The sequence below is a fragment of the Rutilus rutilus genome, assembly GCF_951802725.1.
Source record: "Rutilus rutilus genome assembly, chromosome: 1".
Taxonomy (NCBI): Eukaryota; Metazoa; Chordata; class Actinopteri; order Cypriniformes; family Leuciscidae; genus Rutilus; species Rutilus rutilus.
The window spans coordinates 53,234,691-53,248,122 of NC_140209.1; the positions used below are offsets into that span (position 1 = coordinate 53,234,691).

Genomic DNA, 13,432 nt, shown 5'->3' on the forward strand with positions numbered 1-13,432 from the left:
TGACAGCCTACGCAACTACCAATTTCAAGCCTCAGAAAGGTTGTAAAGACATCATGGAATTAATCCATGTGACTCCAGTGGTTTAACCGTAATTTTATGAAGCGACGTGAGTGCTTTATTTGCACAAAAAGACATAATTTACTACTTAATTTACAAAATATTAATCTCCAACGTGCGTTCACAAGAGCACCACGACGCAGACGTGAACGTGCGTTGGGTGAACTAACCCTTTAATAACAATTAAACACAGAGTGTTTTACGGAGTGATGTGTGTGCTGAAACAGAGTCAATCTGATCTCTATTATGTTCAAACTTTCACAACTTATAAACTAAAAGGGTGAATCTCACATAATCTGTCCAAAACATGTTTGCTAGCGCATATTTCACCCAAAAATAAGTAAAAAAGAAGGAACAAAGAAAAGTAAGCTTTTTTTTGCATTGTGACATTATTGTCACAATAATATTAAAGGGACACTTCACCCATTTGCATCAAGCCTTGTATCGTTAGAAACCCAGTCATGTTTTTGAATGGTCGTGCATTATTCCCTTATTTTCCCCTGAGACGGGAGAAATAAGGATTTCAGTGTTGCAGTTCCTGCTTACAATGACGCAAAAATCGTCATTTTGCGTCATTCTAAGCAGGAAGTCCCATATCTTTATAGAGGGGGACATTTTCCCCTCCAAATCTTATTAGTGTAATGCAAAATAACCTCAGTAAAATAAAAAAGGCAGTAAAATATATATAAATGATGCATAATATATAATTATATTGTAAATTAATATAAATTTATTATATTGTCAATTTATTAGTATATATATTTTTCATATCACAGTAATTTAATAAAAGCTTGATTTTATTTATTTTCAATATATAGAATATGTTAGAGTCATATTCACTCTAATATAGCCTATATTGCCTAAATAAAGTAAGCGTTTTTGCGTTTGTGACATTTATTTTTTTGACAATTAGGCACATTTCACCCCCCAAATTCTTATTGTCATTTGTTTAGACTTTTTACTTTTGATAAATTTTTTTGTTGTTGTCATTTTTCACAATGATTATTGTCATTACCGTATTCTCATAATGAAAAATAATCTGCTTTAACTGCACTGGCGGTACTTTGTTGAAATACTGTATATTTAATTTATAATTAGAATTATTAATATATTTTTCATATTACAGTAATGAGATTAAAATTCAGACAGACAGACAGATTTTCTTTTGATTTTGGGGTGAAATATGACCCAGACATGCTCTTGACTGGTTTTATGATATGCACCCAACGATCTGGCTAGTCATCAAGATATGAATCATTCTTTCTCTTTCAAAGCTTCCTGTTGGCCGTCACTGTAATGTATCCTGTTTCACTCGGCAAATCATCCTGTCTGACAGAATCAGTGTTACACACACACACCTGGTGATGATTCTTAAATGTATCCTGTCATAACTCAAATCATTCTCACTCTGTCCCGTGACCTGGCATAGATAAATGGATAGAGAAGCCAGCGTTTGGCACAGCTCTGGAGGAACATCTGAAGCGCACTAGCAGAGAGATCGCTCTGCCCATAGAGGCCTGCGTCATGATGCTGCTGGAGACCGGCATGCAGGAAGAGGTATCTCACGCTGTCAGATCAGATGACATGATGGGGAAGCTGATGCACATTACTGCATACACAGTGGCAGAGAGTGGTCATTTTCAGGGAAGGGCTCAATCTTTCTGCCTTTCAAATATTTAGCAAAGGGCACTTTATACAGAACCAGTTTTTTGAAAGGATGAATGACATATATTTGACATGCATTTAAAAAAATAAAGTTGCACAGTTGTCAGAATACAAATGAAGGAGGGCTGCAAGTTAACATTTTATGAGTTTATAAATATCAAGCCTTCCTTTTTTCTCTGATAGACAGACAGACAGACAGACAGACAGACAGACAGACAGACAGACAGACAGACTGGCAGATAGATAAAGAGACACAGTTAGAAAGAGAGAGAGAGATAGCGAGAGATAGCAGTATATCTGTTACAGACATCTATTTGTTCACTTCTCCTTCTTGGCCAAACCCAGATTAATAATAGCAGTGAAAGGAGACAATCGTTTCCCTGCGAAACCATCACTGACCCATCCGAAAACTGTGTTTTCAGTCATTTTCACACACAAGCATATCAGTTTATATTTTACTGCTCGCTGCAAAGGTCTTGTGCGTTTACAACATCTGCTTTCGTGCCAGGGTTTGTTCCGTATCGCTGCTGGAGCCTCTAAACTGAAGAAGTTGAAGGCGGCACTGGACTGTTCCACTTCCCAACTGGAGGAGTTTTACTCTGACCCTCACGCTGTCGCTGGTACATGCTGTTTTTCATAAATTGAGCTGTTGAGGTACAGCTAGCTACAGAGCTAAAATGTCATTTCTGCATTTAGAAGGACTTCCCAAAATGTAAACGAGACTTGATTTGTTTTATTTTAAACCATGCTTGGTTGTGTAGCTGATTATAAAAACAGGATATTGGCACTGAGCTATTTTGAAAGCTGAAACCTTTCATTTCTGTCACCAGTGTTAAGAGTACCACAACTAGAGCCATATTTTTAACTCTTTACACTTTACAAGTCAAGTTCAAACACAATCGAGGGCTTGCAGATGCATTTGATGTCGGGTTTCTTTTCTCATGATTATTTAGGAGCCCTCAAATCTTACCTGAGGGAGCTGCCTGAACCTCTGATGACCTACCAGCTGTATGAAGAGTGGATTCAAGCCTCAAAGTAAAGCACATTCACATACACCAATGTCCATGACTTCAGACGAAAATATAGGTTTTTTAAGTGAATCTCTCCCAGTTTTTGAAATTTCACTCTTTAAATGCACCAATATTCCACGTGTGGTGTCCACTAACATAACAGAAGTCCTCAGGCAGCATTCAACATTAAAGTTCAAGGATCATAAATACCTCAGAAAATGAGGTAGAGGGTTGCGTCAAGTAGGGTAGAGAGCTGACGTCAGCAGTCATAAGCTCATGTGTTCGATTTGTCCTTTCAACTGGAAGACGATTGCTTTGCAACTCAGAGGGTTTCTGATCTGGATTGTAAAGTGGAATTAGCTTGGAAGTGTCTCGGTGCTTCAAATGATTGACATCAAAGTTTTTCAAAGGGTGTCAGGCTTGAAATATGCCCAAATGAATGTGCCCAGTTCTTTAAATAATATTGATGAAGGTGTTTCAGATTTGAAACTTAGTTTTTATTGTGTATATTCTCTCTTTGTTTTTCTCTCGTCTGCAGTATTTCTGACTCTGATAAGAGGCTTCAGGCGCTGTGGGTGGTGTGTGACATGTTACCGAAGCCCAACAAAAACAATTTTAGGTCTGCTTGCCACTACATCGAACTAACTTTTAGCATTGACCTTTAACAAACTATTATGATGGTAACATGCTAATCCATGTCTGTGAAGGTACCTGGTGAAGTTTCTTGCCAAGCTTTCTCTGGAAAGCGACGTCAACAAGATGACTGCGAGCAACATCTCCATCGTACTGGGCCCCAATTTGCTGTGGGCCAAAACAGAGGGGTGAGATTCACACGCAATGCTTCCCAAATTGCATTGTTTATATACAATTGTTAGGATTACATGACCTTTTTGATGCTTCTTGTGGAGCAGCTTGACATGTTACAGTTTTGTTCTTCTCCTAGAAGCCTCGCTGAAATGGCAGCCACTACTTCCGTCCATGTCGTGTCAATAATAGAACTGATGATCAACCATTCAAGCTGGTTCTTTCCAGAAGGTAAGACTACTATTAGCCGCTTTCCGACCTGAGGAACCTTTTCACAGTTCCTAGAACTATTGGCTAAAGTACCCGGATGGCGGCGTGTTCGCACCGCAGGAACTAGGAATGATTTTAGTTCTAGGAACTCTATTTGGAGGAACTAATTTAGGTCCTACTTCAGAGTAGGGTCTAAACCAGCACTATAGGAACTACCCGTGACGTTAGTGTACGCTGATTGGCCGAACGCACCCGGGAACACCAGCACCCGCCATTTTTAAAACAGCTAGAATGTAAACACACAGATTATAGCCTATATATTTACTCCAGAAACTAACTATACAAACATGGAAAACAGTGATAGATGGGTCTCTAAACCTTTATGCTGAAGAGAAAATCCAACGCAACTTTGAGAGGACCCAGCCAAACATGATTATGTTTATCTGCCCAGCTAGCCTAGGGTGACCATATTCCAGGTCATGTCCGGCCGGGATTTCGAGATCGCCCAAAATATCCGCGATTCGGCTTTTGCTTTCTCGTCGCCATTCATTTTGTTTACATGTACACCTTTTGATTCAGTAGTACTGAATTAATTCCGATTGGTTAATCTGAATGTAGTGTTTACATGAACGCTAAACAAGTGATCGGTTGATGTGCGTCTAAGCATTGCTAAGAAAATTCCTGTGTTTTCGTCTCGATCGGGATCCGTGTGAATCAGAATGCATGACCTGCAAAGCTGGCACGTACGTGTCAGTGTCAAATAACGTAATAATGTAAACATAATGAATGGTGACTGTAGAAAGCAAAAGACGAATCCCGGGCATTTTGGGCGATCTCGAAATCCTGGCCAGATATGTCCTGGTTAAACAGGACGTATGGTCACCCTAAGCAACACTGGACATCAACCACACGGCATAGGCTAATAACCTTTTTTTTCATAGAACTGTTATAGAAAGTAGACAGTATATCTAATAACATATTAAACAGTACTGTTAGACAGATCGCTAACTAATAAACACAGAGAATGCGAGCATTGTTTGCTCTGGCGTTCTCAGCGCCGCCAAAATAAAGGTCCGTCGCGCCGTCAAAATAAAAGTCACCGTGCTTGCGTCACACCCTTACCCCTCCTACCAGTTCCTATGGCCACTTGGCCAGTGCGAACGCAAACAGCAAAACTGAGTTTGGGGGAGAGTAGTTCATAGAACTGTTTAGAAGTGGACAGTTCCTAGAACTAAGTTCCTGTAACTACTTGGTCGGAAAGCGGCTATTGACTGTAGCTGTGCTCTAAACCTAGTGAGTGTCAAATTTTGTCTTAGACTATGGGGGCCTAGGAGTCAGAAAGGTTGAGAACTGCTAGAATTTTATGCGAGACAGAAGCATTGGAATTGGAACTGACTTTTTTTGGGGAATTTAAATTTGATGAATGAAGTTTGTCAGTGATTGTTAATTTCATGTTTATTATTGTGAAGCTGCTTAGAAGCAATCTGTATTGTATAAAGAGCTAAATAAATAAAGGTGACTTGACCTAGATAGGCTGGCGCCTTACAAGACAACATCCTAACTGTGATGCAAGCTCATAAGGAACACACTACAGACTTGACTAATGCTCACAGTTGTTTCCGATTTATGCTGCATTCCATTCCTGCCTTTTCCAGCTCGGAAATTTCAAACCAGGAATTTCCAGCTTCCTACTTGAAACTTAAAGTGACACTTAAAGTTGGATTTCCAACTTGGAAATTTTCTAAACCGACTGTAAATTATTATGTAAATTATTATATACCTGTAAAACAAATTCAGCTAAGTAAAATTTTGCAGCAATGGTCTAATATGAGCATTGATCTCTCATGCATGATCTAGCATGTGTCTAAACTAATGACTTGATGAGTTAATAAATATTACATTTAATTAGAACTATTTTATCAATACTTTTCAAAACTGAACGAAACATATCGATAATCAACCAATGCTTCACCACTTCATTCTCTTCATCTTGGATAGAATGAAGATCATGATTTTTGATGAGATTATTATTATAGTATTCATTTATATTTTGAATCAACTTTTAGTTTTTTACATTTACATTTATGCATTTAGCAGATGCTTTTATCCAAAGCAACTTACAAAAGATGAACAAAAGCAATTTGTAAAATAGGCAATATTTGTAATTTACAATACCAAGTTTATCAGATAATTTTTTTATTAGTTTTTTAAATATTTAATATATCTTTAGTTTTAGCAATTTCAGTGCTTCAGCTTAAACATTACATTTCTAATTTCCATTCAAGTTTTTAAGTTTAACCAAAAATGTTTTAGTTTGTAGTTCCAGTTAGTTATAACTACGCATTATCCATAAAACCTTCAAGCAATACTGCTTCAGATTGGGTCAAAACAAGGCAGCATATTTTCCCCCGGCTAATTTCTGCCTAAAATGTTGCCAAAATAGGCAGCTCACTAGGGTTTGGAACTGAGCTTGTCCTCTTTAAGAAGTACTTCCTTTCACCCAGTCATGGCTGTTTATTCATAGCCTTTGCTCTTTTGCTCTTCAGATGTGGACTTCAACGTTTCAGGCATGTTTTCCATGCCTGGGTGCCCGGGTACCCCTGACTCCGAAGCCGGATCCATAGACAGGAGGCGCCCAGGCAGCCAGGGCTCGTTCGATTATGACACTCCCCGCAAAGACAGGTACAAGTCTTACCCTCGCGTTTACAGACATGACTCCAGCTCCACAGTAGTGTCCGCGTCATATGTAGTGGCCAGTGAGTCCGTCACAGTCCAAGCAGAGCTGGGGGCTGTTTAGACCTGTTCATTTCAAATGACACATGCAACTTTTTCTGTGTTTTTTCCTAATTTCTTTTGTTTTGCTTTGCTTTTCTTTTGTTTTTTTGTCAACCGTTGCTTATTTGTATGCTTTCTGAAATAAATAAAGTGTATGCTTATAGCTATGTATAAACGCATTATTGATATATTTCATGATCATGAACTTGGTGCCAAAGTCAAAAAAAAAAAAAAAACAGTCACGTTTTTGATGTGGTTTCCAAAACACTAATTCAGCATCTGTCGGAATAAAAGGTTATTATTTGTATTTCAGTTATTCCAATTTTAGTTATCCAGTGAGTGTATGAGCAGAAAGTGTTCAGACCCGCTCTTATAAGCTTGGTATGTTCAGAATGCTTCTGTCTCGTCCCGCAGGCGATCATGCCAACAAAATTCTGAGCTTGAAAATGTGAATGTTCTTGTGCTTCAGGTACAGGACAGTCCTTTCAGGGGAATGTCACAGCCTCTCTAAAAGAGATTTGACTGCTTCATTAATAAACTAAATTAATGTCAGCATTATTTATATACTAATATAGCACTTCATATTTTGAATTTAGCTTTCCTGTTTTACTTAGTTACATTTTTAGTCATTTTGCTATGCGCTTTTGTCATTTTTATTGTTTTGTTTATTAAATTTCAGCTTTATTAAAAACATTTTTTTTTTAAAATTGTTCTAGTTAACAATAACAAAATTGATTAATGCTTCATTAATGAATGACTGCTTCATTTTTGCACTATGGTATAAATCTTAGCATGCAAAAAAAAATTAAGCTAGGTTTTGAAATTAAATTTCGTGGAAAAATACTTAAATGTGTCAAAGTTTGTGTCATTTACTAACGTAAATATACCGTATACCTTATTTATACAGTTTTTGGTAACACTTTACGATAAGCTTCATTAGTTAATGTATTTACTAACATGGCCTAACAATGAGCAATACATTTGTTACAGTATTTATTAATCTATGTTAATGTTAGTTAATAAAAATACATCTGTTCATTGTTTTCTCATGTTAGTTCACAGTACATTAACTAATGTTAACAAATACAACCTTTGATTTTAATGACATATTAGTAAATGTTGAAATTAATATTAACTAAGATTAATAAATGCTGAAGTTCATGTTAACTTAGGTAATTAACTAATGAACCTTGTAAAGAGTTACACTTACCCAGTTTTTTTAATTTTATTTAAGGATACAACATTCCATTGCATAGTGTGTATTGTACTATATATTGGCTGTTTTTGCTCTGTCAACAAAAGTAGTTCCACATGAAGTCAACCATTGTGGGTCTCCGGGCAACACAAAGTAGTGGTGATCCTAAATGAATCCATGTTCTTGAACAAATTGGTTGAGTGAATGATTCAAATGACCTAGTCATAAAGACTTGTTTTGTTCCTAAATGAATCCGTGTTTTTTGAATAAATTGGTTGAGTGAATGATTCAAATGACCTACTCATAGTCCTACTTAAAACCTACTGACAAAACTATGCAACTTATATGTATAATGAATTAATTTGATATACTTTTGAAAAATGAATATGTTGAAAATGCGCTAAATTCTAAAAACAATTTAAAATCTCAACCATTCCCAGTATCTCTCTCTGGTTGCTGTCCCAGTGGTCAGGTGGTGGTCCTGTCCTTCTCCTCCTTCCCTTCTGTGGAGACTAATACCCCACTGTCCTTCTCTAGTGTGAGTGTTTCATACTGTCTCCCCTCTTCCCTGTAGCTCTGCTAACAAACAGCCGGAAATCATCCCTCGTAAAGCTGGCACAATATATAAAAAGCAGCACTCCACGCCTAACTTCCAGCCCCCTCTCCCTCCCATTGACGCCGGGGGGGTTCCCGTGTTTGAGCCCTCCCCTCAGTCGCCCAGTGGCAGGGGTCTGGAGGCTGGGCAGGCGGGAGCTGTGGTGTCTCAGATGCAGCAGCCTTTAGTTCAGCAGAACCCTGCTGCGGAGAACAGGTAAGGATTGGTGCGACCGTAAAGTCCCTCTACCTCACCATGCCATCCGCTGCCAGATGTCAGGAGCCGCCCGCCAAAATCTGTGTGTTGTGTGCACATCGTTTTGTGCCGCTGACTTGATTATTGCTTCAAAACGCTGCTTTAAAATTAATCGAATTGCCATCAATTGGGTACAATCTCAGAAGAAGGTTTGCAAACATTTCAAGATACCTGGGGTGGCAATAATCAAATGCCGTCATTTGTTTCTGTGTCATGCACATTGACTTTGTGAAATTCTCATGTTTCTTTATTTGAAGCGCTTTTAAAAATCTGAAAATGATCCCTGTTACAGCTATAAACTATTTGTCTGGCTATCACCAGACCAAGCTCAGTCTTTTAAGATTGAACATTGGTCTGGAGAGTCTGCTCTGTGTTTTCTCCTGCACAAGAGGCGTGATCAACGGGCATAGTTCAAATGACTCTGTACGCAACCGGATAGTCCTTCAACCAATCAGACCAACGATCCGGGTGACGTACTTTGCAGAGCGATGCGAAAACTCCAGGCAGGAAACGTGTCAACAAACGTGTTGGTTTGGAGCATTGATCAGCGGTTTGCAGAAGCAGCAATGGCATCGAGCGATTTTTGCAGGTTGTGCAAAAAAAACCATGAAAGTTAGTGGTATTTACACCCACTCGAGCGATTTGTTTGCTAAAAAGAAGCAATTGAGCATCGTCGAGAGGTTAAAAGGAATTGGATTGGATTAAACCAACCAATAGCGCGCTAGGTGGATAAGCAAGTTTGTGATTGGTCCCCACATATTTGTAACGGAAGCAGGATAGATAAATGTACAGGTTTCCAGCTTGAGCTGCAAGGCGAAATCAAATCGCCAGTAGATCAGGCTGGGTTTACCCAGTCTAATAAACTCTCACACTTGTACCCTTGGTCAAGACATTTTACCCTGGATTTATCCTGACAGTGTCGTCGCGAAAATACATAAAGGCCCGGGACAAAATTTTTATGGGTAGCCCTCAGACCCAAATAATAGGCTGTATGAAGGGTTTCTAAACTGGGATAAAGAGGTTACAAGAAAAATAGTGTTCAATTATTCAATGAAAATTATTTATTCAATCATTTTTATTCTGCTTTCTAAAGACTGGTTGGAAATCATGTGATTAATCAGTTATTATTGGTTATAATTTATTATTGTTTCCCCCCAATATTTTATCCATAATACTTTTAAAGGAAGAGTTCCCCCAACCTATATTGATTTTCAAATTGGAAGGATTCAAACAAACGCCTCTCAGAATGCAAGTCAAGGATGATTCTTCAAACGATCATGCTGTCTCACAGTATTTCATCCTGGTCAGGGCAAAAATCCTTCTAGTCTTTCTCTCCATATCTTTTCTGTAGAATATTCTCTGTTGCTCGAGTTTGTGTGTCCTGCCTTGTCTTTCTCAATTGCTTATTCTTTCTATAGTGGAAAAGATGCACTGCATGCAGAAAAAAACCCCACTTCTAATTACGCTAACAGTTTTTCTTTATGACATCAGTATTAACTTTTCCCTGCAAGTCATTAACTCAACTTGGACCACTACATGTTAATTCCCTGCATGTTAACTGGTCTGTAATGTAATCCCATGATATGAGTTCCCTGCTTTTCTTCCCTTCCCAGTAACGTGACCCGAGAACCTGCGACCACACCTCCAGCCGTGAGGAACGGACCGGGAGGTTCGAGTGGGACACCCGCTGCGCTGAATGTGGGGACCCCTACCTCAGGTCCCAAGGGCCCCAGTCCGTTCATGGTGCGCAGAGGTGAGTTTTAATCGCCCTTATCCCAGATGGCAAACATTTTGATCACGACGTGGCCGTGAGCGAAACAACATTTCCCGTTCCTCAGTAAAGCTGTGGTTTTTATCTCACGTTTGCTTTATTTCACCTTAATAGTGTGTGGAAAGTAATTCGAATGAACTAAAATAAATATATTGTTATTGTTAACTAAATCTGTCATTTCTTTGTTTCAGGTACAAAGAAACAAGCACCTGCACCTCCCAAACAGACCACGTCTGCCACACCTCAGAGCGTAAAGACGGCTCCTAACCAGCCCACGCCAGGCCAGCCCTCTGTCCCGAGCATCGCACCCCGTCGCAACAACCAGACCCCCATCCAGGCGCCCAGTCACCCTCCTCCTCAACCTCCTCCCCAGCCTTCTCCCCAGAGCACTGAAGAACCAGACCCGTCCCCTCCCAGAACCCCCACCCCACCCGGTACACCGCCCCACGACAGCTCCCAGACCCCCCTCACTACCTACCCCTCCGGCTCCCTGCCGCGCCCCAGACCCACCCCTCGCACGCGCCCCAAACCCACCGGCCCGCCACCACCCCAACCAACGAGCGACGGGGCCAATGGTGTCTGTGTTTCTGGATCCAAGATCATCTCGGGTAAGAATAGGCACTTTTATTTGGCACTATATCAAATATCTGCTTTTCGATCTGTATTATTATTATTATTATTATTATTACTACTATTATTATTACTGTTATTATTTGTGTTTACTAAGGCAAGGTTTATTATTGCTCATACTTGAAGTTAGTTGAACAAATGTATTAAAAGAATTCAACTTTGCAGTTTGATGGAAATTAATGAAAAACAACAACATTGTGACATTTTTCCACAGGCTGGCAAATAATAATAATAATTAATAATAATAATAAATAACAATGGAAATACTTACATTATTTTATAAATAATATTATATAATTTTTATAATTAAGAATTTGAATTCATTATATTTAAATATAAATATTTAATTTAGTTTAAATTTATATTTATATTTAATTTATATATTTTTATTGTTTTATTTATATTAAGTATGACAAAAATGCTGTACATTGTATAGCTAATATAATTATAATAAATAATAATTGAAATAATAAAATACATTTATGAATAAAAATAATAAATTATTTTATTTTTTATTTATAAAATGATTATTTCATTTTATTTCTAGAAAATAAAAGCCCAGCATATGACCAAAATAATGTACATTGTGTAGCTAATATAATTATAATAAATAGTAATGAAAATAATTACTTTTATAAATAAAAATAATCAACTATTTTTTTATTTAAAAAAAAGGTTATTTTATTTCTAGAAAACAAAAACACAGCATATGATCAAAATATTGTACATCGTGTAGCTAATATAATTATAATAAATAGTAATGAAAATAAATAAAAATGATAAATTATTTTATAATTTCATTCTATATTATAGATGTACCAGAGATAACGTTTTCCTTTTCCTGAGGGCAAATGCACACGACCATAAAACAAAACAAAAATTCACCATGTCCGTGCAAGTGTTATGGGAATGTCAAGCGGTCAATGGATGCCGCTTACTCACTTTATGACATCTCAATCAACTACAACTAAAGTGTGTATAAAACCACAGGTGTCCAGTGTCTGTATATAATGGCCCTCATTAAAAGCTCATTATTGGGCTGGAAGCCCAACGCTAGCCCCTGCCAAACAGCTGCCCTGAGGGTTTCCCTCCATTAGGATCGTTTCACATGACGAAAGAACTTCGTCTTCAGACGACAGCGTCCATGCCAGGTCATTATAGACGAGAGCTGCAGTTTTTAAACAACCCCAGATCCAGAGTTAACAAGCTGTATTTTCACTGGATGAATGTAGTGTTCAACAGTACATACAGCAGTGGTCTTTAATACAGGCCAAAGCATCTTTGTTTTATGCGTTATATACTGTATAGTTGTGGCTAGTTTAGATTTAATATTTACATTTAAATATGCAATGCAAAGGTTGCGGAATTATTTGAATGTTTCGTGTTAAATAGAAGTTAAACTCTATAGACAGCATCCATGGCATGTAGAAAATAATATAAAAATATTAATAAAATGAAATATAAAACATTGGTAAAAACAAGCAAAAATAATGCACTTAAAATGGAAGTTTCTAAAGTCAGTTATTAAAGATATTATAGATATAAACACGATTCTGGTTCATTTCTTCTGAACGTCAGAATGATTTTCTGTGATGATCAACACAATGTCAGATGTTGTTGATTGAGCTTAACTTGTGCTGACCATTCCTTTAATGTCACGCGATCGATGGAAAATTAATGTTTGAATTTGAATGTTAAAATTGGCAGCAAATATCATTATATATGAATCTCAGAATATCTATTCTTCTGTTCGTCTTCCTGACACAGAACATTTCTGAAAATCAAACACAGTTGTATCCAAAGAAATCAAAGTGGGACAGGGTGAAAGAATCTTGAGTAGGGTAAAATTTTAAAATAATAGATATCACCATGAAACTTCCTCAGTTGATTACTTACACAAGTATATTAAAAAAAAATTATGAAATTTGTATGTTTAACTATGCATATTAGTCATTATCTCATTAAATATGCACAATTTTGCATATATTTTCGATAGATAGATCTGAACATATGATAAAGCCAGGCGCAAAATTATTTTTTCATTTTGTTTACACACAAGATGAAAAAAAATTAAAATTCAGAGGGATTTCAGGATCAATGCTTTCATTACCTAGGAAATCAAAATATGCTGTCCATAGCCTTAAAAAAATCGCCATATTTCTCTGATTAAAATGTCACATAAATCAGGCCAGGAATGGTTTTATTAACAAATCCCTTTGAAAATATCTTCAGAATACTGCTAAGTGTATAACTGGAAAGTTTGGTGCTACATAGGCTGAGATGTTTGTACTGGAAAATGACAAAAAACTCATTTTGAGAAAACGGCATTTAAAGATTTAAAAAGCTGCATGAAAAATCGATGTTTTTGCCTGCCGTGTCTCGCCTTAATTTAAAAGATGAGCTCTGTTCCTTAAAAACAGAATGTTCCGTGACAGTTAATGATCATCATTCATCATGCCTTCAGC

General features: G+C 37.5%; 1 protein-coding gene across 2 annotated transcripts in view; it reads left to right on the forward strand.

The window, feature by feature from the left end:
- arhgap17b (Rho GTPase activating protein 17b) overlaps positions 1-13,432 on the forward strand; it is a 35,591-nt gene that overhangs the window by 17,610 nt on the left and 4,549 nt on the right. Inside the window, exons 10-19 of one of the 2 annotated variants that reach the window (XM_084406329.1) lie at positions 1,487-1,614; positions 2,231-2,342; positions 2,676-2,757; positions 3,271-3,351; positions 3,440-3,553; positions 3,676-3,767; positions 6,293-6,428; positions 8,291-8,527; positions 10,180-10,319; positions 10,529-10,945. In XM_084406329.1, coding sequence (XP_084262455.1) covers positions 1,487-1,614; positions 2,231-2,342; positions 2,676-2,757; positions 3,271-3,351; positions 3,440-3,553; positions 3,676-3,767; positions 6,293-6,428; positions 8,291-8,527; positions 10,180-10,319; positions 10,529-10,945 — 1,539 coding nt within the window. The remainder of the gene's footprint in view (positions 1-1,486; positions 1,615-2,230; positions 2,343-2,675; positions 2,758-3,270; positions 3,352-3,439; positions 3,554-3,675; positions 3,768-6,292; positions 6,429-8,290; positions 8,528-10,179; positions 10,320-10,528; positions 10,946-13,432) is intronic. The other variant, XM_084406330.1, reaches the window with a different exon arrangement.